Here is a 24,068-nt window from a genome sequence, read left to right as displayed (position 1 = left end):
AGAAAGTTAGGCTGACTGAGTGCTCAGCAAGACAGGAGGCAGAGACACAAGAGCAGGCCAATGGAAACAGACACCATGGAAGGGAGCCAGGTGAAATAAGGGCAAAGACAGCTGTACAACATGCAGAGAGAAACCAACCAGAATGAAAAGCAGTGATTCATGGAGCACTGCCACTCGGATACTCCTTGGATTTCGCTCTGAGAGCCACTGCGAGATTGAGGTCAGTGAGGGCTGGCATGGAGATGAAGGGCAGACAGGCTCCTCCTCCCTGGAGATGCACTGCTCGTCAATCCCTCCCCTTAATCCTGTTCTACCCACCCCACCCCCACGACTCCCTCACACTGACCAGTGTCCTGGGCCTTTAAGGGTTGGATGGGCTGGACTGAGGAGAGAACTCACACCTCTCCCCACCCCACTCCCTCCATCTGGCTGTAAGTCAGCCAGCGACAGCAGCAAACTGCAGCAGAAGAGGGGAGGAAGCCAGTGAGTGCAAGAAGAGCAAAGGAGCCCCACTGGATTTCCTTGCCCCACGGCGGAGAGCATCCCAGAGCTCAGACGTAGGACGGCTATCCTGCCCACGGTAAGGGCTGGAGGCTCTGACCAGCCTCTGCTCCTAGCTCTGACCTGCCCAAGTCCCTGCCCGTGCCTTCCACATGCTTATCCGCCCTGACTCAATCATACCCTGGACTCCTTTGCCCGAACAGGTTTACGGACCTGCTGGTTTTCTCTAGCTTATGCACTTGGACTTAGAGTTTTCCTACTAGCTATGTCAGTCATCTTTTTATATGAGGACCTCTTAGCTACCCAGGGCTGCTACTGTGCAGCTAAGTGGTGAGCCCACCCCAGGAAGGGAAGAGAGAGACCTGGAGCAGTCATGCTTCAGCACAAATTCATTAACAGATTGTGGAGGGTTACCGCACGAGACCTGGCCAAGACCCACGGGGGATACAGAAACCCCTGACGATAGGCAGAGAGTTGTGAGACTTCCTTGGAAAGAGCCAGGGTTTGAGTTTTATGCCTCATTCTTAGCCTGCTCAACGATCCAGGGTACTTTGTCGGTGCGCATGAAAGAGAGGCCTAATGGAAAGGATTACAGAACCGAAAAACTATGATTTTCAGACAAGTTGGTATTGAGACCAAAACAACAACTCACACTTCAGGGACTCAGTCTGACCTATTTCCAGCTGCCTCCTAGGTCTGACCAAGTGCTGTCAAATAGGAGGCATTTGAATATTTATGGGATGAGTGGAGGCATGAATGAATCTGATTGATTCACAGGCGTCCATGAGAACATTAAATTGATGTGCGCAAGAGTACAACAGAATCTTTTTAGGAACAGGAAATATTCTTTCATTTTTACTGTAACTTCTCTTTAAATAAAGCTGCCTTTTTGGGGAAGCATTATAAAAAAAAAAATATTGGGAAGAGTACCCGCTCCTAGTCCTGTATCTGATGTTAACTAGCTCTGTGACTTTGGACCACGGCTTCCTGATCTACTGTGGGAGGGAGTAGAGTGTTCCCTAGATTTGCTTGTGTCTCAGGAGCACTTGTTAAAAATGAATATTCCTGGGCCCCATCCTTAGAAACTCTGATCTGGAAGATATGAGGTGGGGCTAAGGAATCTCTATTTTAAGACACGACAGGAGACATTGATATAACCAGGAACCACTAGATTAATGTGTTGTATGAGTCTTCAAGCTCTAACATTCTGAGGACTATGACCTGTGACTGGAGCCATTCTGTCCTCTTCATAAGAACCAGGTTTGTCATAATCCTGCTCCAAAGAAAGAAAGTAGACAGGATGATTCTCTTCCTTCCTGCCCTCAGAGAGACTGTAGACACCTCGAATTCCACTATAAGCCACTGGCAACTCTACCAAAGTCCATCTCCAGGTGACATGAAGCCACCTGTCAGTTGAGGACCAAACCTTGCTTGGCAACTCTTGGCCACTTCCTACCCTATTTTTTCTCTAGGAAGTGTGTCTATTTTAGTGTGTGTGTCTATTAGTGTGTCTATTTTCTCATCTATATTGTAGAGGTAGTTATCTGTATCCTCAGGGAGCTCCACATATGTGCCTAGGCGTAAACAGTTAAGACCCAACCTCTCTCTCAGTCATTATCCTCTGATTCTTGCCTCTTTCTCTTGCTCCCACTCCCAAATCCTTTTTCCCTCCTCTCCAAACTGTACCTGCCTCAGTTGTGACCGTTGTCCCCATTCCACCTTCAGGTGCCAGATGAATCACCAAGACCTAGAACACCTAGGTTCTAAGTCGCATTCTCTGGGCAGTTTGTTTAGTAAGTCTCCTAGGATACAGGGGAAAATGAAGCTGAGCGGAAGGATCTGTTACTCAGGATCCCAACCCAAGAGTCCCCCTTCCTGGACCAAAGTCTCAAGCACCTTTCAGGGGACAAGAATCTGAGCCATTGCAAATTAGAGGAGAAACAAAAGAGCAAGGAGGAATGAGGAGAAGGGATGAGGAGAAGGATGAGAAGTCTAGAGCAGAGAGAGGCTGACTTAGGTAAGCAAATAGGAAGACAAAGGGAGGGTCAGGAGAGGGAAGAGTGAGCTAGGAAGAAAGGAAAATGAAGGGGTCAGGTAGAAGAGGGGGACGGGGAAGAAAATGGGAAGAAAGAAAAGAAAGGCTGTTGAGTGGGATATGGTAGGAACAGAAAATGATGGGGTGGTGGGGAGGGAGAACAATGTCCCTCACTGAGTCTTAGCTCTGCTTTCATTGTTTCCTAGAGAAAGCCTTTTCTAAGAGCAGTCTCGGTGAGGTCTTTGATTTGGTCAAATGGAGACCTCAGTTCTAGCCCCAGTTCTGCCACTTAATTCATTAGGTGACTGGCAGTTCAGCTAGCCTCTGTCCCCTTTATTTATGCTAACAAAAGGATTCCCATACTTATTACTGAGCTGCATAGACTGATGGTGGGGAAACAGAAAGCACCGGGAGCGAAGCATTTCTTGTCTCCCCTGTGACTTGTTCAGACACTGGTGGTGTTCTGTGATCTGGTTGGTTAACGTACAAGCTTAACACAGGATAAATGTGTTTTACTTCATATGTGAGGCTTCTGACACAGCCAGCGTGGTTCTTCTCCAGTGTCTTCTCTTGGAGTTGTATCTGATTACCTGTTTTCATTGGAATCTATTGAGGAATGGGATGATTCTGCTTTTTTTCGTGGTCAGGAGTCGCCTGATCCTGAAAGTCTTGTGAGAAGACATGGTGAGGCGCAAACTCAATCACAAGTAGGATGGCAGAGAAAAGAGCTCCTCTGTCCCCTTTCTACAAAATGAAATCCAGCTCTGACATCCTGTGGCTCCCTGAGTTGAACCTAACCCTCTCTCAGCCACGTGTCACCTAGATACAGTTTTAAAACAGTGACTCAGGAATGGGAGCAGAGCACGCCAAACTGTGAGGTTGAGAGAGTTTGACAAAAGAGTATAAAATCATTTTCTAAGTCTGGTTTGAGACGAGGTAGGAGTGTCCCTGTGCTTGGGACTGTTCTCAGACCTCCCATGTCTCAGGACATCGTGATGAGGCTCCCAGACACAGCCATAAGGGAAAGTAACTCTGTCTTCTCCCAAGGCCAAAGCCCACCCATCCCAGAAGTTCAGAGGAGAGAGGAGGCAGAATGTTGGCAAAGGGGATTAGACTTCAGCCCCAGGTCGACCCCAATCCCTCTTAGAGTCTGAAACTCTAAGACATTTAGTGGAGATCTGTTACTTTTTAGTCTTCATAGAACTTTTGCAAACCTTGGATTCCAAACTGTGCAACACCACCCAGCAAAGCAGAGATGCTTTCCTGGCTTCTTTCCTTCCTTCTTCCATCCAGAGGTTTCCTCTGGTCTCACTCAGGCTTCTACATTCAGCCTCAGCCAGTAAAACCTTTCCCTCTTGGGACTGAAGCTGTGTTCTTCTTGCTCTCCTGAGAGTTGCCTTATCTCTTCTGCTTAGACTCAGATTGGTTTCCTGCACATTCCCACTCCTTTGGAAAGTCTTCTCTAGGTCCTTCAGTCAGGAGAGCTGTAATTTCAGTGACCTCTACATCATTTCTGAAGACCGTCACCCTGGGTGGCTTTACAGGCTCTTCCTACTTAAGGGAGATGGGGCACTAATATGCTGTGTAACCTCAGACAAGTCACATCATGTTTCTGGACTTCTGCTTTTCATTTGTAAAATGTAGGGAGTTGAACTACATGATGTTTAAATGGAGGACTAACTGAATAATTAGTTTAAGGATTCTTTCCGTTTTTTTGTGTGTGTTTGTTTTTTAAGATGTTCACCACTGACAAATTGTTAAACTTATTCAGGGACGTCCCTGGCAGTCTAGGGGTTAAGACTTCACACTTTCACTGCAGGGGGCACAGGTTCCATCCCTGATTGGGGAATTAAGATTCCACATGCTGCAAAGGGCAGCCAGAAAGACTTTTTTTTAAGTTTAAACTTACTAATTAAAACCCACAACATTTCTCTTCAAGCGTGGATCCTTTGCTTATACAAAAGCATAAAGCTTTATGTTCCATGGACTTAGCCAGTTTCAGCATGATTTGGTTTAAGCACTGAGTTATATTTCTTCTAGGCGCAAAGCTAGGATCAAAGTGGGCACAAATCAAATCTTCTAGTTCTTTTCAAGGCAAGTTTGTTGTTAGCTCTTAGGATAACTTAACCAGTCCTAAATGAGCACATATTTAACGGTAGGAACTCTCTTTCAGTAGGTAAAGAAAACTTGAACATGCAGTTCTGAGACTATGTAACTTATCTAGTCCATTAAAACTGTGAGAACTACTATTATGAATAAGCGCATGAGCTATACTTTATCATGTGAAAGTAGAAGTGGTTTATTTAGCAAGGCACAGCACCAAGTGTGGTAGAAGAGACAAAAGAAATACCCTGGCCTAGCCTGTCCAGAGCTGGAGGATCCATACCCAAGTGTGGAGAGGGCTCCTGGAAGGGAAGCTGAGATGCTTCTGTTTGGAGAAGGGAAGGCTAGGATGCAGAGAGATTCCCAGTTCTGAAAGGGGCCAGCCAGCAAGTCGGTGATTCTTAATAATGGGGAACTGAGAGAGGTGTGGTCAACGTGACCTCGTGGATTGTAGGGTGTTGGGAAAGAAGAGGGTGTTTGGCAGAAACCCCTGGGTTGACCCTGTCAGAGATGGCTCTGGGAAACTGCAGAAACTCTGAAATCAGATATATTTGGGTTTAAATTCCGAGTCCCTGTGTGATTGAGACAAGTTTCTTAGCCTGTCTAAGCCTCAATCACTAAACTCAAATTAGAAGTGAAAAGAGCTACAAATTATGTAGATGAAGTAGCTGACACACCGCAGGCAGTCAAGGAACACTAATTTCCTTCTCTTTCTCCCTTGATCTATTACTCTAAGACCTCAAGATTAACCTGAAGCCTCTTGCTGCTCCTCACTCCTTACGTGACTCTGGCATCAGCTGGTGAAGCAGTGGGTGATGGCGTATCTGCTGCAAGGCCGTGAGTACCCCTGCAGAAGAGGGCTTGGGGAGACATCCGAGAGACAGGGAGGAGGCTGGACTCCTGTTCCAGAGCTCCTCCTGGGCCCTCCACCTTCCCCACCAGCTACTCAGTCCCTGCTTCTCCTGGCTCAGGGCTGCCCATCAATCAAGATCTGCTGCTGATGCAGAAAGGCACACTAATGCGCAAGGTGAGGTCCAAAAGCTGGAAGAAGCTAAGATTCTTCAGACTTCAGGACGATGGCATGACAGTCTGGCATGCCCGGCAGGCCGGAGGCAGGGCCAAGCCCAGCTGTGAGTGATGTGGATAGCCAGGGTGGGCATGTGGGTGGACAGGACCCTTCAGGCCCAGCAGCTTGAAGGCAAAGGAGGGACCAGTGTCTTATGACGTGCCCTGCTCTGGTCTCTTTAGTGTCTTTATCTGAGCCTCTAAAATGGAAATTATAACTGTACTAGCCTCTTCAGGGTGTTACAAGGATCAAATTGGTTATGGCATGCAAAGATCTTCGAAGAGTCTTTGCCACATAATAAGGCTCAATAAATCGTAGGTTTTATCTTATTACTATCATCATCATCATTATTATTATAGCATGATCTCGGGTAGCCAACTATCTGGATTAAAGTACTGGCTCTGCCAATTTTTAACTGAGTGGCTTTGGACAAGTTATTTAACTTAAGCTAATATAAGTTTCCTCATCTATAAAATGAAGATTAAACAGCCTAGTATATTACAGGAGCTCAAGAAGTTAATGTATATAAACCACCTAGCATGAGGCCTGAAACCCGGATGAATTTAATGTGTTAACCATTATAGTGAATATTTCTAAATATCGTAAATGTGTCATAACAGTGTGCCTCCTATTGGCCACTTTATGATCCCTCTAAAAATGTGATCACAGGACTCACTTAAGAGAATCTACTTTAGAGACATAACCAAAGCTTATGATCTATACCAGCCCCAGCTAAAGAAGTGAGGGGAAGGATTTCTCTGGCTGCCTTCCAGACATCTGGAAAGAGGAAGCCCTCAAACCTGGAAAGAGAGAACTGAATTTGGGTGCACCATGCTTTGGTGTAACTTCTATCCTGCAAGTGCGCTTCCACTTGTCAGCCCCGCCAGTCCTCCTGTAATTGGTCACCATGTGGATTGGCCATGGAAGGGACCATCCCTTATTTAAGATTAGGACACTAAGGGGCTACGTCATTTTCATCCCTGTCACACTGCCAGTTGGTGACTGGAAGCCAGGTCTTGCCATTCCCAGCACAGGCCCCTTGTCATGCCGCTATGAAAACGACTCATGTGGCAATCTGAATTCCAAGAATCTGCATCTCCCTTACTAAGGCTCTGGGGGTTTTAGTCTGTGGAGGCTGGGGTCCCTCCTCCTGTGGTTTCAGAGAGAAGAAGGGGGAGTACTGGTCCTTGGCCTTCAGCTGCTGTGATTTGACCGACCCTTTGCTCAAGGCCCCCCACTCACTTCTTCCCCGCCAGTCTCAATCTCCGACGTGGACACAGTACGTGAGGGCCACGAGTCTGAGTTGCTGCGCAACCTGGCAGAGGAATTCCCCCTGGAGCAGGGCTTCACCATCGTCTTCCATGGCCGCCGCTCCAACCTGGACCTGGTGGCCAACAGCGTCCAGGAAGCCCAGACCTGGATGCAGGGGCTCCAGCTGTTGGTGAGCTTTGTCACCAACATGGACCAACAGGAGAGGCTGGACCAGTATCAGCAGGATGGAGTCAGAGTGGAATCCAGGGGTCACTGAAGGAGCCAGATGCTGAAGGGCTAGGGACAAGTAGGAGGGTGCCCAGGGCTAGAGGGGCCCGAGAGTCCACATGGGGCAGCCAGGGACAGCTTGGGCGGATGTGAGGCTGAGATACTGAGGGAAGAATGGAGGCCTGCGATGGCACAGGCAGAGTCACACAGAGTTTGGACAGGAATCAGGGCCCCCAGGATTGGGTAAAGGGACCATGAGAGGCAAACTAGGTGCTGATCCTGAGAGCTGAACAGAAGATCCCAGTGGCATTAACTCCCATAGGGATGGGGAGCAACTCCTGAGAGGGCTTAGTGGGATCAACTCACTTCAAGTTTCCTAGACTGTATTCACCTTCTATGCTGGTCCATTCATTTATTCACCATCTATTAAGCAGAATGTAAGAGGCCCTATGCCAGGCTTTAGGGATACAAAGATTAATGAGACTCAGATATTGTTTTAGTCAGCAGAGAAAACAGAATTGTGTAAATAATTTAATTTACCAGCATTACAGTACTTAGCTGATATGTGGGTGTTCAAAGGAAGGAGAAATACTTATTTCTAGCTGAGATGGTCATGAGAAAGCTTCGGAAGGAAGCAGCATTTGAGCTGAGCCTTGAAAATGAGTAGAATTTGAACTGAAGGGAAGAGGAGGGGAAGGCTCTCATGTCTGAGGAAACATCATGAATAAAGGCCCAGAGGTAGGAAGCTGAAGAGCTGGGACATCAGTGAGCAAGGGCTTGCTGAGTCTGTCTGAGGTACAAGGTAGTCATTTCTGTGTTGAGAAGGCTGGTTTGGGGCCAGATCACTGGGGTGAAGGAGATCTTAATTTCTATGTTAAGGAAGTTGGGCTTCTTTCTGCAGGCGACAGGGAAGTCCCCAAAGGCACCTGAGCCATGCAGGGGCAAGACAGATTGGTGCTCTGGGGAGATTATTCCAGAAGCTAATGTGGAAAATGAATTGGCTTTGGGGAGGGGACTGGCAACAAAGACAGGGGAGCAGATGTCAACGGATGAATGTGCACACACAAACACATACTCAGTGCTTTTGCCTTGACTCAGACCTGGATGGCTGAGTGATTGGTTCCAGCGTGGAGACAAAAACCAGGATGGTCGGATGAGCTTCGGAGAGGTCCAACGGTTATTGCACCTGATGAATGTGGAAATGGACCAGGAATATGCCTTTCAGCTTTTCCAGGTGAGTCTTCTGGGGAAAGGCTAGCAGAAGCCAACCAAGGCCACAACTTAACCAGAGGTCCTCCAACCCTCTCCAGCAACACACAGCTGTTGAATCTCTCCTGCTCTGCCAGGTTCATTGGGAAGTGTGGGTAGGACATGGTTCTTACCCTTCAGTCTTGTTGGAAAGATGACTCATAATCTTATGAAAGGTAAATAACATGTTATTACATCAGACCTCAGGGACCTCTCTGTCCTTGGCCAGGATTTCATAAGTGCCTAGTACGGTGGAAAACTCCAACTGGCATGTGAGTAAATAGAAAAAGGGATCTTCTGATCTTTTAGGGACATGCTGGGGGCATTTAATTCTTTCTAGTTGAAAATTTTCTCCAGTAGCAAATGGTATGGCCAAAATTTTGCTTTTTACTTCCTGTAGTGGTTCTCCTATGAAAACTAAATGTCAGGAGTTCTGTGGAAGCCTGCCTGGCTCCATCAATAATATCAGGCTTACAGGGAAAGTCAAAACCGCAACATCTGCTATTAAAGGGTTTTTTACTCTCCTCTAAACCCTCTTCTGCAGACAGCAGACACATCCCAGTCCGGGACTCTGGAGGGAGAAGAATTTGTAGAGTTCTATAAGTCATTGACTCAGCGTCCAGAGGTGCAGGAACTGTTTGAAAAGTTTTCATCTGATGGGCAGAAACTGACCCTGCTGGAATTTGTGGATTTCCTCCAAGAGGAGCAGAAGGAAGGAGAACAGGCTTCTGACCTTGCTCTGGAACTCATCGACCGCTATGAGCCTTCAGAAAGTGGTAAGAGGACTAGGGTGGTGAGGCACCACACATGGGGGCCAGATAGGGGGACCAAGAGACAACTAACCTTCTGCCTAAGGGAAAATTCAGTCCTACCCAGACCCCCTTCCCAATCATCTTCATCTCATTCAATCACTCCTCCAGAAGGAGAAAGCCATTCCTGCCCACATAAGACAGGAGTCTCCTCTGTAGTGCTTTATCTCTGAGGAGGAAGAACATTCCATAAGTCCCCTTTCCTCTACCATGCTCATATTTCTCATCCTTCACTTTCAAACTGTTCTTCCTGATATAAACTTTTGTCCTCAATGGAAACATAAATCCTGCTCCTCTTACTTTTGGCTTCTTCTCTAGTGTATATGATTCCTCTCCCTTTAGCTCCCTTCATGGTTTCTGTTGGCTATCTCTTTAAGTGCTGGCTTTCTGCCCTTTCCTGGACTTTCTCCAAGTTCCCCAGGTGGTTTTTGAGTCCTAAGTCCCTGAGCTGGTCAACTAGTCAGTCCCTGGCTGAGGGGGATGATGAGGTAGACAATCACTTAGCTTTTAACAAGCAGTTAAAATATGTCCTCTCTGCCCTCAAACCTTCTCCTTGCCCCTTTAGTAGACACCTTCCTGCCCTTCATTCCCTGCAGAGCATGAAAAACTTACATTATTAATAAAAGAGCGCTTCCCTGATAGCTCAGTTGGTAAAGAACCCGCCTGCAATGCAGGAGACCCCAGTTTGATTCCTGGGTTGGAAAGATCCACTGGAGAAAGGATAGGATACCCAGTCCAATATTCTTGGGCTTCCCTGTGGCTCAGCTGGTAAAGAATCCACCTGCAATGCGGGAGACCTAGGTTCGATCCCTGGGTTGGGAAGATCCCCTGGAGAAGGGAAAGGCTACCCACTCCAGTATTCTGGCCTGGAGAATTACAGTTCAGTTCAGTTCAGTTCAGTCGCTTAGTTGTGTCCGACTCTTTGCGAACCCATGGACTGTAGCCCACCAGGCTCCTCTGTCCATGGAATTTCCCAGGCAAGAATACAGGAGTGGGTAGCCATTCCCTTCTCCAGGGCATCTTCCTGACTCGGGGATTGAACCCCAGGTCTCCTGCACTGCAGGCAGATTCTTTACCATCTGAGCCACCAGGGAAGCCCTTGGTACTCACTACATCCTTGTAAATCAAAAGCAATAATCGTTATTGGGCCTTTGCTAGGCATCCCATAATGTGTTGATGATATCTCTACATGCCTTTTCTCTGCTAATCCTTCCAACAACCCATGGAAGTAGATTTCTATTATCAACTCAGTTGTACAGAGGAGGAAAACTGAGATTTAGAAAAATTAAGTGACTTGCTCAAAGTCAACAGCTAATGAAAGGAGGAATTGCAATTCAAAGCCAGATCATTGACTCTTACCTGGTGCCTCTCTTGAGAATGAGGATAAGAGATGAGAGGAATGCGAGCTGGACAGGTGACCCAGGTTTCTTAGGTCTCAACTCTCATTCCCTTTCATTCATTCATTCATTCACTCACTACTTCAGCAAATGCTCACTGAGTACCTGTAACGTGCCAGGACCAATGGCAGGCAACAGAGACACAGTGGTACATCAGACAAGGACACTACGCTCATGGACCCTGGAGCCAAACAAAGTGTTGGAATCACTGATTCCAGATTTATGTGGGTGCTCAGAGAAGAAAGGGGCTGTGAAACAATCTTTTCAGAAAATTAAACAGAAGAGGAAGTTGAAGGGTTAAGACAGGATCCTCTATTCCCAATTCAGAATCCAGCATACATCATTACATTTATTCTGCCTGTGTGTATGCTCAGTCACTCAGTTGTGTCCAATTCTTTGTGGCCCATGGACTGTAGCCCACCAGGCTCCTCTGTCCATGGAGTTTTCCAGGCAAGAATACTGGAGTAGGTTGTCATTTCCTACTCCAGGGGACCCTCCCAATCCAGGAATTGAATCCTTGTCTCTCGCATTTCCTGCACTGACAGGCAGATTCTTTACAACTGAGCCACCTGGGAAGCCCCACATTTATTCTATCCACCCTTTTTGGAGTTCCTTTCCTTTTCACTTGACTATCAGATACAACAACACTGTGGCTGCAAAGTGTGGTATCAGTCAAGAGACAGGGGCTCAAGTCCCCACTCTGCTTCTTACGGAGTACTGAGTCACTTAACCTATCGGAGGCTCAGTTTTCTCATTTGTAAAATAACTGGTGATCAAATGAAATAAAGCACATGAAAAGTACCTGGTAGCTATAGACTTTAGTAATTTGCAATTTGAGTCATTACAGTCAAGAATGAAACTATGGGGGATTTCTCTGGCAGTCCAGTGGTTAAGACTTTGAGCTTCAAAAAAAAAAAAGACTTTGAGCTTCCCCTGCAGGGGGCATGGATTTGATCCCTGATCGGGGAACTAGGATCCTGCATGCCTCAAATCATGGCCAAAATATAGAAAGAATGAAACTTCCTGCCCAACTTCTTGCCATTTTCCACCATCACCAGGCCTTGTCACACCTGGAGTGAGGAAGCTAGGCATGAGAGTCAAGCTGTCTCCCCTGTAGCAAAGTTATCCTCAGTGAGACACTTCACAGTCCAGCAGTGTAAGGCAGACTCTGACATCTGACTCCCTGGGTTCAAATCCCAGCTCCTTCACTTATTAGTTATTAGTTATGTGACATAATATTATACAGGAGGCAGTGACCAAAACCATCCCAAAGAAAAAGAAGTGCAAGAAGGCAAAGTTGTTGTCTGAGGAGGCTTTACAAATAGCTGAGAAAAGAAGAGAAGCAAAAGGTAAGGGAGAAAAGGAAAGATATCCAACTGAATGCAGAGTTTCAGAGAACAGCAAGAAGAAATATGAAAACCTTTTTAAGAGAACAATATAAAGAAGTAGAGGAAAACAACAGAATGAGAAAGACTAGAGATCTATTTAAAAAAATTGGAGATATCAGGGAATATTTCATGCAAGAATGGGCACAATAAAGGACAGAAACAGTGAAGACCTAACAGAAGCAGAGGAGATTTAGAAGAGGTGGCAAGAATACACACAAGAACTGTACAAAAGGTCTTAATGATCTCAATAACCACGATGGTATGGTCACTCACCTAGAGCAAGACATCCTGGAGAGTGAAGTCAAGTGAACCTTAGGAAGCATTACTATGAACAAAGATAGTGGAGATGATGGAATTCCAGCTGAGCTATTTAAAATCCCAAAAGATGATGCTGTTAAAGTGCTGCACTCAATATATCAGCAAATTTGGGAAACTCAGCAGTGGCCATAGGACTGGAAAAGGTCAGTTTTCATTCCAATCCCAAAAAAGGGCAATGCCAAAGAATGTTCAGACTACCACACAATTGTACTCATTTCACATGTTAGCAAGTTTTTAATGCTCAAAATCCTTCAAACTAAGGTTCAGTAGTATACGAACTGAGAACTTCTAGATATACAAGCTGGGTTTAAAAAAGGCGGAGGAACCAGAGATCAAATTGCCAACATTTGTTGGATCATAGAGAAAGCAGTAAGGGAATTCCAGAAAAACATCTACTTCTGCTTCATTGATTATGCCAAAGTATTTGACTGTGTGGATCACAATAAACTGTGGAAAATTCTTCAAGAGATGGGAATACCAGACCACCTTACCTGTCTCCTAAGAAACCTGTATGCAGGACAAGGAGCAGTAGTTAGAACTGTACATGGAACAAGCGACTGCTTCAGAATTGGGAAAGGAGAATGTCAAGGCTGTATGTTGTCATCCTGCTTATTTAACTTACATGCAGAGTATCTTATGTGAAATGCAAGGCTGGATGAATCACAAGCTGGAATCAAGATTGCCAGGAAAAATATTAGCAACTTTAATATGCAAATGATAACCACTCTAACGGCAGAGAATGAAGAGGAACTAAATAGCCTCTTGATGAGAGTGAAAGAGGAGAGTGAAAAAGCTGGCTTAAAACTCAACATTCAAAAAACAAAGATCAAGGCATCCGGTCCCATCACTTTGTGCAAATAGAGGGGGGGAAGTGAAAACAATGACAAATTTTATTTCGCTGGGCTCCAAAATCACTGCAGACAGTGACTGTGTGCGTGTTAAGTCACTTCGGTCGTGATGATTCTGTGCAACCCTGTAGACTATAGCCTGCCAGGCTCCTCTGTGCATGGAACTCTCCAGGTAAGAATACTGGAATGGGTTGCCATTTCTTTCTCCAGCAGATCATCTTGACCCAGGGATCAAACCAGGGCCTCTTATGTCTCCTACATTGGCAGGCAGGATCTTTGCCACTGGCGCCACCTGACAGTGACTGCAGCCATGAAATTAACAGGCTCTTGCTCCTTGGAAGGAAAGCTGTGACAAACCTAGACAGCAAATTAAAGAGCAGAGACATCACTTTGCTGACAAAGGCCCATATAGTCAAACCTATGATTTTTCCAGTAGTCATGAACAACTGTGAGAGTTGGACAATAAAGAAGGCTGAACGCCTTGAAATTGATGCTTTCAAGTTGTAGTGCTGGAGAAGCCTCTTGAGAGTCCCTTGGACAGCAAGAAGATCTAACCAGTCAATCCTAAAGGAAATCAACCCTGAATATTTACTGAAAGGACTGATGCTGAAGTTTCAATACTTTGACCACCTGATATGAAGAGCCAACTCATTAGAAAAGACCCTGATGCCGGGAAAGATTAAAGGCAGGAGGAGAAGGGGACGACAGATGATGAGATGGTTGGATGGCATCACCGACTCAATGGACATGAGTTCGAGCAAACTCTGGCAGACAGTGAAGGACAGGGAAGCCTGGCATGCTGCAGGGCTGCAAAGAGTCAGACATTGAGCGACTGAAAAACAACCACAAATGTGACCCTGGTTATGTTACCTAACCTCACAGGGCAGATAATGTTTTATCCACCAGATTGTGTTGGTGAGAGCATTAAGGGAGATGCTGCATGTTATGTCCTTGGCACAGAGCAATGCTCAAGAAACCCTCAGGCCATGGTAGGCAGTAGCTACACAGCCCAGGGCATAACACACAGGTACCTTGGTCTTGGGACTTCCCACGTGGCGCTAGTGGTGAAGAACCCCTGTGCCAATGTAGGAAATGTAAGAGATGTAGGTTCGATCTTCCCCAGGGAAGATCTCCTGGAGGAGGGCATGGCAACCCTCTCCAGTATTCTTGCCTGGAAAATCCCAAGGACAGAGGAGCCTGGCAGGCTACAGCCCATAGGGTCGCAAAGAGTCTTCAGTCATGAAGCGACTTGGCATGCATGCACGCACCTTGGTCTTGTCACTAACAAGTCTTTGACTTTGATCCTCTCTGAGCCTCTGTTGCCCCATCTATGAAGTTAGTCCTTTGGACTAAATACTGTGCTGTCCTTCATGGTAACCCTGAGCTCCATGTGACTATTTAAATTTAAATTATAGTCGGCTCTCTGTATCCACAGGTGCCACCTCGCAGATACAGAGGGTCGACTGTACCATGCCATTCTGTGTAAGGCACTTGAGCGTCCATGGATTTTGGTATCTGCTGTGGGGAAGGGGGAAGTCCTGGAGCCAATCTCCTGTGAATACAAAACTGTAATTCAGTTCCGCAGTCACACAGCAACATTTCAAATACTCAGTACTTTATTTATTTAAAGTCTATCGTACTGGGCTGTCCAGACCAGAGAACACTTCCATCACTGTAGAAAGTTCTGTTGGGCGGCACTGGACTAGCATGATCTTAATGATTCCCTTTGTATCTTCTCTGAGGATGGGGATGCTTGAAATGACAAGCTGGATAGGGCAATTTTGGGGTCTGGAGGCTGGGAGTGGACACCATCTGAAAGGCCAGGCCCTGGAGAGGGGTGGGGTGCTCTGAGCACTGCCGCTGTGAGCTTCTCACTCTAGCCACTCCACACCCCAGGCAAACTGCGGCATGTGCTGAGCATGGACGGCTTCCTGGGCTACCTCTGCTCGAAGGACGGAGACATCTTCAACCCGACCTGCTACCCCCTTTACCAGGACATGACTCAACCCCTGAACCACTACTACATCAACTCCTCCCACAACACCTACCTGGTGGGGGACCAGCTTTGCGGCCAGAGCAGCGTGGAGGGATACATACGGTGCTGTGGGGCTGGGGGGTGAAGGGGTCCAGCTCATGGGATGGGAAGGTCTGTGGGAAGTTGGAGGGGCATTGTTAGTGAACTGCAGGAATTGAAACACTGTTGTGGAGGGATTTGAGCTGAGGATTCCTGGGTCCCTGAGAGACTTGAAGGAGATACTGAAGACTGGCAGGAGACTGCTATGGAAACCCTGTGGGTAAACAGAGCTTCTCTTTCATAGGACATGAAATTCCCTTGGCACCAGAGGTCCTGACAGATTTATTTTGAACAAATAAATAAACTCAATGTTAAATGGGAGGCAGTAGGGGAGAGGATTTAAAAACATAGGTTCTGGAGTCAGACCATTTGAGATCAACTACTAGCTCCCTCACTTGGTACTCTGAGGTCAAATACTTAACCTCTCTCTGCCTCAGCTTCCCTATCTGAGACACAGAGATGATTACTATTCTATTTTGTCTGGCTTGTTGTGAGGACTCAATAAGGTAATTTATGTGTCAGTAGGTAATAAATGGTACCTGCTTTTATTGTGATTAACTGTGCATTAGATCAAATAGTCAAGACAGCTTTGTAATGCCAGCAGGTGAATTAGTCGCTTCGAGTGCAACTTCCTTAGGAAGCCTAGTAAGGAAGTAAAATGTAAATTTACTGACAGTCTGAATAACTCAGGTGTCATATAAAGATACACAAGCAGAACAACAGAAGGCAGTATGTGATGGCTCCCTAAGGGAGGATTGTTGAGTAGGGCGGGGTGGAGATCATTGTGAGCTGCAGGTGTATCCCAGCAGACAAAGAGGGGTCCATGGAGATGTAAATTGACACATCTTGATGGGTGTCTTGATGGGTGAGTGCCAGTGAGCACTGTTCTCTCCAGAGAGGTAAGAGGGTCCCTAGGTGGAAGATCACACCTTGACCCCTCCCGTCCCTGGGGGGTGGGGTTCTTGCAGGGCCCTGAAGCGGGGGTGCCGCTGTGTGGAGGTGGATATATGGGATGGACCAAGCGGGGAACCTATTGTTTACCACGGACACACCCTGACCTCCCGCATCCCATTCAAAGATGTTGTGGCCGCTATAGGACAGTATGCCTTCCAGGTGGGAGCCTTGGGATGGAAATACTGGTGATTAGCGAGAGGATCTGAAGGAAGAGACTCTGGGTCTGGGGTTGGGGAGGGATGCAGGGGAAAGTAAAAATATTAGTTGCTCAGTTGTGTCCATCTCTTTGTGACCCCATGGACTGTAGCCCACCAGGCTCCTCTATCCATGGGATTCTCCAGGCAAGAACACTGGAGTGGGTATCCATTCCCTTCGCCAGGGGATCTTCCCGACCTAGGTGATGTCAAATGACATATACATAAAAGAGATTTTAATTGTGAAGCATCAGGCAAACATCAAGGGATTATTATATAATAATGTGTTGAATATATTACTAGTTAAGTAGTAGTCATGGAAGTAGTTGCTAACTGGTAATGATTACTTCTAAAAACTTCTGTCACCCACCTGGGAGAGGGCGGAGGAGAAAACAAACTGGTGGGTAGAGCTGGGAGACAATAGCTATCTGGGGATGAAAGTCTGAAAGTGTAACTTGAAGGAGACAGGGGCGCTGGCCTGGCTTTCCCACTCTCAGCCTGAAAACTCAAAGGTCCCAGAAGGACCTAGGTCAGACCTGGCACAGATCTGAGATTTGGGGTCCCAAGAGTGACTTTTAGATGTGGGGTGCCTAGACCCAGGCAGATCTCCGGGAGGCCTGGCATGGGGTCAGAGGACTTTTGGCAATCAGGGTACTCAGTTGAGTAATTGGCAGTGGGTGGGGTGGTGGGGTGGTGGGGTGGTGGGTGGGGGTGGAGCTGGAGAAGCAAGAAGGTTATAGGCCTCAGAACTCTGGCTCCAGCGTGCCTTCCCCTCCTGACCAGACATCAGACTACCCAGTCATCTTGTCGCTGGAGAACCACTGCAGCTGGGAGCAGCAGGAAATCATAGTGCGCCATCTGACAGAGATCCTGGGGGATCAGCTACTGACAACAACCTTGGATGGGCAGCTTCTCACTCAGCTGCCCTCCCCCGAGGTAGGGACCCTGCCCTTCCAGCCCAGGCTTCCCTACCGGCCTTGGCGCTTTCTTCCAGGCCCACCTGTTCCCTTCTTCTCACCCTCAGATGGACCATCTTGCTCTTTAATATTCTTGGAGACAACTTTAATTTTTAAAAAATCGAATTCAGGGTGCTCCCATGTGGCCTAGTGGTTATGATTCCAAGCTTTCACTGCCAATCCCTCCTCTGGGAACTGAGGTCCTGCAAGCCGAGTGGCATGGCCAAAAGAAAAAAAAAATCTAATTCAACATAAAATTCTAGATATAGCTTTCTAAATTTAAAACCATTTATTTACTTTATATTTCTTTTTTCAATGGAAGATTTTCATTTTTTTCCCCTGATAGTTCATAATTATAGGCTCTACAAAGATAAAGGGAGATTCCCCCACCATAATCTCAACCTCTCCAAGAACAGCTGCCAACATTATTGATTTTTTACACAATTATATAGACATATATATGTATATATAGTCACATTTTTAAAAAATGTGAATGGGATCATCCTTTCTATCCCTTTTATATATATTACAAATATCTTTTCATGTATATTTTCTTTTTTAACAGCTCTATAGTATTGTATTTTATGTTACTGACCATAATTTACTCAACCAGTAGGTGGTAAAAATAACCAGTAAATGGGAAACATTTAGGTTGTTTATAATTTTTCATTTGTACATAGAGCTTTGCTCATTTACTCTTTCTTTGAAATGGATTCCTAGAAACAAAATTGCTGGGTTGAGAACTGCATGTTGACATTTTTGGTTATTATTGTCAAGTTGCCCTCGGAGGGGCAGAAAAAAAAACAAATTTCACTCCAACTGAACAGTGTAAGGGAATGACTACAAATAACTTCAGTAGTGAGATGATTTGTAATGGCAAACATGAAAAAGTCAAGTTTTTGAAAACCAAAGGTCTGTTTTATTCTTTCAAATTAACTAATATTTACAAACTTTTTATATTCGAGTTTAATTTTTATTGATACATAACTTTAAAAAATGTTAACGATATTAATGCTTTAAAAATACTTTTTTGCAGTCTATTGGGGTGGGGAGTGGACACACTGCAACTTGCATGACCCAGTTCCTAACCAGGGACTGAAACCAGGACACAGCCATGTGGAGTCCTAACCACTGGACCGCCAGGAAACTCCCCTTGTAGTCTATTTTTTCTTTTTGTCTTCATAGCCTCTTCTGCTTTACAGAGGTTTTTAAGCTTTATGTAGTCACCTCTGCCAATCATTTTTTATGTCTTCTGAGTTTTCAAAGGCATTCCTACCTTGAGGCTATTCAGAAAGATTCTCTATCTTCCTCTAATACTCTAATGTTCTTTACATATAAATCTTGAATCTATGAGGAATCTTTATGTGTCAAATGTGAGGTAGGGGTTCGCATGTATTTTTTTCCTTAGAGATGTCACAGGTTGGCTTAACCATAAGAAATCCCTGCTCTGTGTATCAAGTAGCCTTCCTGTGGGAACTTCCGATCACTTGCTTCCTTTGCCTTTGAGGTGGTCCTGTGAGAGCTGCATAGGAGCTGCAGGACCCCCAGGAGGGGCCCGGAGCAGAGAGGCAGACAGGCCCCTCTGTTTTTGTCCCCTAGGACCTTCGGAGGAAGATCCTTGTGAAGGGGAAGAAGCTAATGGCTGAAGAGGAGGAAGAGCCAGAGGCTGACCTGGAGGCAGGGCAGGAGGCTGAGCTGGACTTGGAGGCCCAGCTGGAGTCTGAGCCCCAGGAGCTGAGCCCTCGCGGTGAGGACAAAAAGAAGGTAGGCCAGGAAGGTGGTCTTTCTGCTCTGGCGTTTGATCAGTCAGTACTACAAGCTGAGCCCCCACGTGTGGAGAAACTGGAGCCAGGCAGTGTGGAGAACCAAGGAGCAAAATGCTCCTTGCCTCCAATGACAAGAGGCATGAGAATCCATACACAGCATCACCATATAGATTGCCATATACAGACATATGGCAGTAGCTTTCCAGCTTCTTTGTGCTGTGAGATTTTTTTTTTTTTAATGAAATTTTATATGGAAGCTCAGTACACAAAATAGATATATGCAGAGTCATTCTGGTCGAAGCACCTCTTTGGCTCTCTCCTGGGTCTCCCAGGTGACTTCTGAGACATCTTTGTACTACTTCCCAGTCTTTTTAAATGATACTTCAAAAACTACTGATATATGTGTGTTGTTATATTAGGTAAGTAAGTAGGGCTTAGTAGAGTGACTGCTGTGACCTCAACTAAAGTGGGTTTATTGCTAGAAAGTTTCTTGGCAAAGGTGAGTCTGAAAAGGGACCAGAAATAGCCAAAGAGGAGGAGCATGAAAGGTTGGGGAAGGGGTGCCAATGGTGGGACCACCAAGATCTTGCTTTGAAGTCTGCATTTCTCTCTCTTGTGCACTTGCTTGGCTCAGCTGAATGACTTCTAGCTTATTATCCTGTTCTCGCTGGAGCTGTGTTGTCTCACCTGCTGCCATGCCCAGGGATGGAAATGGGAATTCAGGAGAAAAATCTATAGATGTTACTCTGGGACTCTGACATTCTTTCAGGTGTGAGTTCCATGACCATTTGCATACCTTGATGTATCTGGACTCATGTACATTTTGATAAAGAATTAATTTGTTTTAAAAGATGAGAGGTAGTGAGGATGACATTTCTGTTTAGCAATAATAAATTAAAGACATGTTACCTGCACAGTAACCCTTCAAGCCCAGAGGCTGAAACTGATCCCTTTAGTATACGTAGACTGCTTTTATTCCCATTCCCATCCTCAGGTTGTGATGTGCCCGCTGTTGTGTCGGCCTTTGTGTTGTCAGATTATGGCCCAGGCTCCTATTTCCAAGCCTGGGCTTCCTCTCTTTCCCAAGCAGGTGAGGCAGGAGGGAGGCAGTGGGCAGAGCCTTAGGTTGGGTGGGAAAGTTCAGATCTTGGCCCCTGGCTTCTTCCCTCTTGGATTGCTAATGGCTCAACTCTATCATCCTCTCTGTCCTTTTCCAGAAACCCAAGGCCATCTTGTGTCCAGCCCTCTCTGCCCTGGTTGTCTACTTGAAGGCTGTCACATTCTACAGCTTCACTCACTCGAGGGAGCACTACCACTTCTATGAAACATCATCTTTCTCTGAAACCAAGGCCAAGAACCTTATCAAGGAAGCTGGTCAGGACCAAGAGGGAGGGATGGAAATGGGATGAGTCAAGTCAGGTCTGATGGGCAGGAAGATGAGTTCGAAGAAAGAGGATGAGGGAGCAGAGGGATGCGGGAGGAAGTTAAGGAACTCCCCAGACCAGGTATGGGGACAGGAGGTGAACAGTGGACTCAAGGCTCTAGGGGGAAGACAGCTGGGGGAGATGGTCTGCATGGAGCAGAGACAGGCACAGCCTTAGGAGATGCTGGAGAGAGGAGTGAAGTGTGTGGGCGGGGGCCCCTGGGACTAAGGAAGTAGGAGGGTCCACTCCATTCACTATCATCTTGGTACCCACACCTTCTTTACAGGCGATGAGTTTGTGCAGCACAATACCTGGCAGTTAAGCAGAGTATATCCCAGTGGCCTGAGGACGGATTCATCCAACTACAACCCCCAGGAATTCTGGAATGCAGGCTGCCAGATGGGTGAGGGAGTGGTAGGGACAGGGAAGAGGGGGTGCAAGGGCAATGGATGGGAAGTTGGTTCCTGGGTGCCAGTGGGGCCAGAGAGTGCTTCAAGGGGAGCACCGGGCTAAGAAAGACGTTTTCCAGTGTTGCCAGCAGCCCTTTTACACCCAATAAGCTCTCCGTCCGGTTTCCCTGAAAGATGGCTGCCTGACCCCCAAGGTGACTCTTCCCCTTTTTTCTCCTGGGGCCCTCAGTGGCTATGAACATGCAGACAGCCGGGCTGGAGATGGACCTGTGTGATGGGCTCTTCCGCCAGAACGCTGGCTGTGGCTATGTGTTGAAGCCAGACTTCCTGCGTGATGCCCAGAGTTCCTTCCACCCTGAGAGGCCCATCAGCCCTTTCAAAGCCCAGACCCTCATAATCCAGGTATAATGGAAAGAAAAGTCACTGGGAAGAAACTGGGATAACTGAAATAGAGCCTGGGGGGCAGGGGCGGCTAGGTCTGACAGGAGTGTAACAGAGGGAAATTTCCTCATGGGGCAGCGTGAATTTTGGAGTCAATCGCCTAGGTTCAAACCCATTTACTAGTCATGTAATGTTTGGCAAACTTCTTAACCTTATTCTCCTCACCTGCAAAATCGGGGTAATAATACTGCCTACTGTACAGGACTCTTGAGATTAATCTGTGTGTGTGTGTGCTCAGTCCTGTCTGACTCTGCGACCCCATGGACTGTGGCCCACCAGGCTCCTCTGTCCATGTAATTTCCCAGGCAAGAGTACTGGAGTGGGTTGCCATTCCTACTCCAGGGGATCTTCCCAGGGACTGAACCCGAATCTCCTGCACTGGCAGGCAGATTCTTGACCACTGAGCCACCTGAGAAGCCCCTCGTTAATCTGAAGTGCTGACAACAGTGCCTAGGGCACAGTAAGTGCTATAGAAGGGTTGCTGTCATAACTTTCACACTTTCAGACCTTACTAAATTTCTACTTGGATGCATTTTAAATTGCAGGTGAGGTACTAGGAGGAAATATATTACCCATGAGAATTAGTTTTGCAAACCATAAGCATATAGTGCAAGGTCCTGTGTCTCCCCCTCCCCTCAGCCTTCCTCCTCCCCCCAGGGTGTGAGAGCTGGAGGGGGGCTGGGCTGAGCAGGAACTAGTGAGGTTCCAGAGCCCTGGTTGCAGGTAATCAGTGGTCAGCAACTCCCCAAAGTGGACAACACCAAAGAACAGTCCATTGTGGACCCCCTGGTAAGAGTGGAGATCTTTGGCGTCCGCCCGGACACAACCCGGCAAGAGACCAGCTACGTGGAGAACAATGGTGAGACGCTGGGCAGTGCTGGGGAAAGTGGGAGGAGCATGGCTGGGGTTTTCCCACTGTCCAGGTCTCTGTTAAGCACAGTCCATCACCCCTCCTGCCACCTCCATGGGAAGCACTGCAGACAGGACAAAGGATGAGGACTCGGGTCTGAAGCTACGTTGCTCACTTATAGTGATCTAAGCAGACTGCTTATCCACTCGGTTTCCTCACCTGTAAAGTGCTGACCACTCTGAAAATGAAGCAAGGGAACTCAGGGCGAGCAACTCACCAGCACTCAGCAATGTCTGTTCTTTCGTCCCTTCCCTCACCCACCCTCCGTGGCTCAGGTTTTAATCCATACTGGGGGCAGACACTGTGCTTCCGGGTCCTGGTACCTGAACTGGCCCTGCTGCGTTTTGTGGTGAAAGATTATGACTGGAAATCCCGAAACGACTTCATTGGTCAGTACACCCTGCCGTGGAGCTGCATGCAACAAGGTGAGTCGGTCCTCCCTCCCCCGGCCCACACCCCAGCTCTGGCTGTCTTCCTGATGCTGTCCTCTCCACCCCTCCAACCACCCCCCAGGTTACCGCCACATACACCTGCTCTCCAAGGACGGCCTCAGCCTTCACCCAGCTTCCATCTTCGTGCACATCTGCACACAGGAAGTGCTAGAGGAGGCTGAATCTTAAGGCGGCCACCGGAGGAGTGGGTTCACTGGCTGTAGATGGTGAGAAAAATGAAAAAACCTAGAAGGATGCTCCAGAAAGCAAACAGTGGTACAAACTCGAGCTTTGGACTATGCCTTTTCAGGCACAAAATGACTTGGTCCTTCCTGACAAGCAAATGTAGGACCCGATTTTTCACCTTCTTTCTCTTCCCTTTCTTCGTTTTCACAAGACTCTTGGCATCATTCCTGTCCTTTCCCTCTGCAGACTCTACACTGGAATTCCTTCCTTTCTCTGGTTATAGACTCAACACCACACCCAGATCTAGGACAGTGCTTTCCCACCAACTCTGGCTCAAAGGCAGATTGCAGCTAGAAATCCAAAGAGGGGCTTGGGGGCAGAGAAACTCCAAACCCAAACTTCTCACCCCTAACTTCCTCAAAGTCCAGAGCCAAGAGAAAGACAAATTGAGCCTCAAGTCTCCCCAGGCAAAGGCTGGGGAAGGAGATCTGATTCCCTGTATTATGACTCTCAAGAGAACACTGCATGGCCCAGAGAGTCCCCACTGGACTCCTGCTCACTTGTGCCACCAGTATAAATAGAGTTTCTCTCTCAATTTGGCATGAGTGTGGTCTCTTATTGTTGGGCAAGGAGATATGAGGATTGGGGGACATTTGGGTAAGACAGGTGGGGTAGGAAAAAAGTGGGAAAACAGGGTTTCCCAGGCCCCCCAACATTCACTACACAGAAAGGGTAAGAAGTATGACTTCTAAGTGGCAGGGTAAAAGGAGAAGAGAGAGAGTTACATGATCCCAGCCCTCCTAAAGAGTTGGCCTGGAATGGTCTTGCTTTATGTCTGGTGTCTCAGCATAATTATTAATAGTACTCTCTTTAATTTCCCCAGTGTGTCCCAGTTTAGATGATTCATGATACAGTCACTGTGAAGCACCGACAGAATTCTGGGTGAGAGATTTACCTCCCCAACTGTCTGTCTTCCACTATTCTGTGCTTTAACTCCAGTCCAGCAGCTGAGCTGGTCTGAGGATGATGCTGAATTAAAGCTGCTTCCACGAGAAGGCTGAGTGGGTAGCAATCCTCTATCTACCAGAAGACAAAGGGACTTGGAAATAAGGAGCAGGACAAGGGCTGAC

General features: G+C 46.9%; 1 protein-coding gene across 5 annotated transcripts; it reads left to right on the top strand.

Annotated features, from left to right (window-relative positions):
* Positions 1-203: 203 nt before the first annotated feature.
* Positions 204-23,533, top strand: PLCD4 (phospholipase C delta 4). Of its 5 annotated transcripts, XM_065930561.1 has the most exons (17): positions 204-220; positions 441-580; positions 5,376-5,476; positions 5,611-5,769; positions 6,962-7,190; positions 8,289-8,418; positions 8,977-9,208; positions 15,089-15,290; positions 16,235-16,379; positions 17,198-17,350; positions 18,970-19,134; positions 20,354-20,510; positions 20,847-20,963; positions 21,200-21,372; positions 22,135-22,270; positions 22,597-22,746; positions 22,835-23,533. In XM_065930561.1, the coding sequence occupies exons 3-17, from the start codon at positions 5,455-5,457 to the stop codon at positions 22,939-22,941; spliced, it is 2,277 nt and encodes a 758-aa protein (XP_065786633.1). In that variant the 5' UTR covers positions 204-220; positions 441-580; positions 5,376-5,454; the 3' UTR covers positions 22,942-23,533. The 5 variants fall into 5 exon arrangements, with proteins under 5 accessions (XP_065786633.1, XP_065786632.1, XP_065786636.1 ...); XM_065930560.1 differs by lacking the exon at positions 204-220 and having other exon boundaries at positions 342-580; XM_065930563.1 differs by lacking the exons at positions 204-220; positions 441-580 and having other exon boundaries at positions 5,422-5,476; positions 5,611-5,666.
* Positions 23,534-24,068: the final 535 nt, after the last annotated feature.

Source organism: Muntiacus reevesi, chromosome 3 (genome assembly GCF_963930625.1).
Source record: "Muntiacus reevesi chromosome 3, mMunRee1.1, whole genome shotgun sequence".
Classification (NCBI taxonomy): domain Eukaryota; kingdom Metazoa; phylum Chordata; class Mammalia; order Artiodactyla; family Cervidae; genus Muntiacus; species Muntiacus reevesi.
The sequence above is the reverse complement of the archived record's forward strand: the minus strand, read 5'-3'. Positions and strand labels throughout refer to the sequence as shown.

What these genes read in the sequence shown, in the direction of transcription:
- PLCD4 (XM_065930561.1), top strand. Translation starts at nt 5,455, where the DNA reads ATGGCGTATCTGCTGCAAGGCC. An exon ending in CTCAGCTGCCCTCCCCCGAG is followed by an intron (nt 17,351 to 18,969) that starts GTAGGGACCCTG and finishes TTTGTCCCCTAG; the next exon opens with GACCTTCGGAGGAAGATCCT. An exon ending in GTGGAGCTGCATGCAACAAG is followed by an intron (nt 22,747 to 22,834) that starts GTGAGTCGGTCC and finishes ACCACCCCCCAG; the next exon opens with GTTACCGCCACATACACCTG.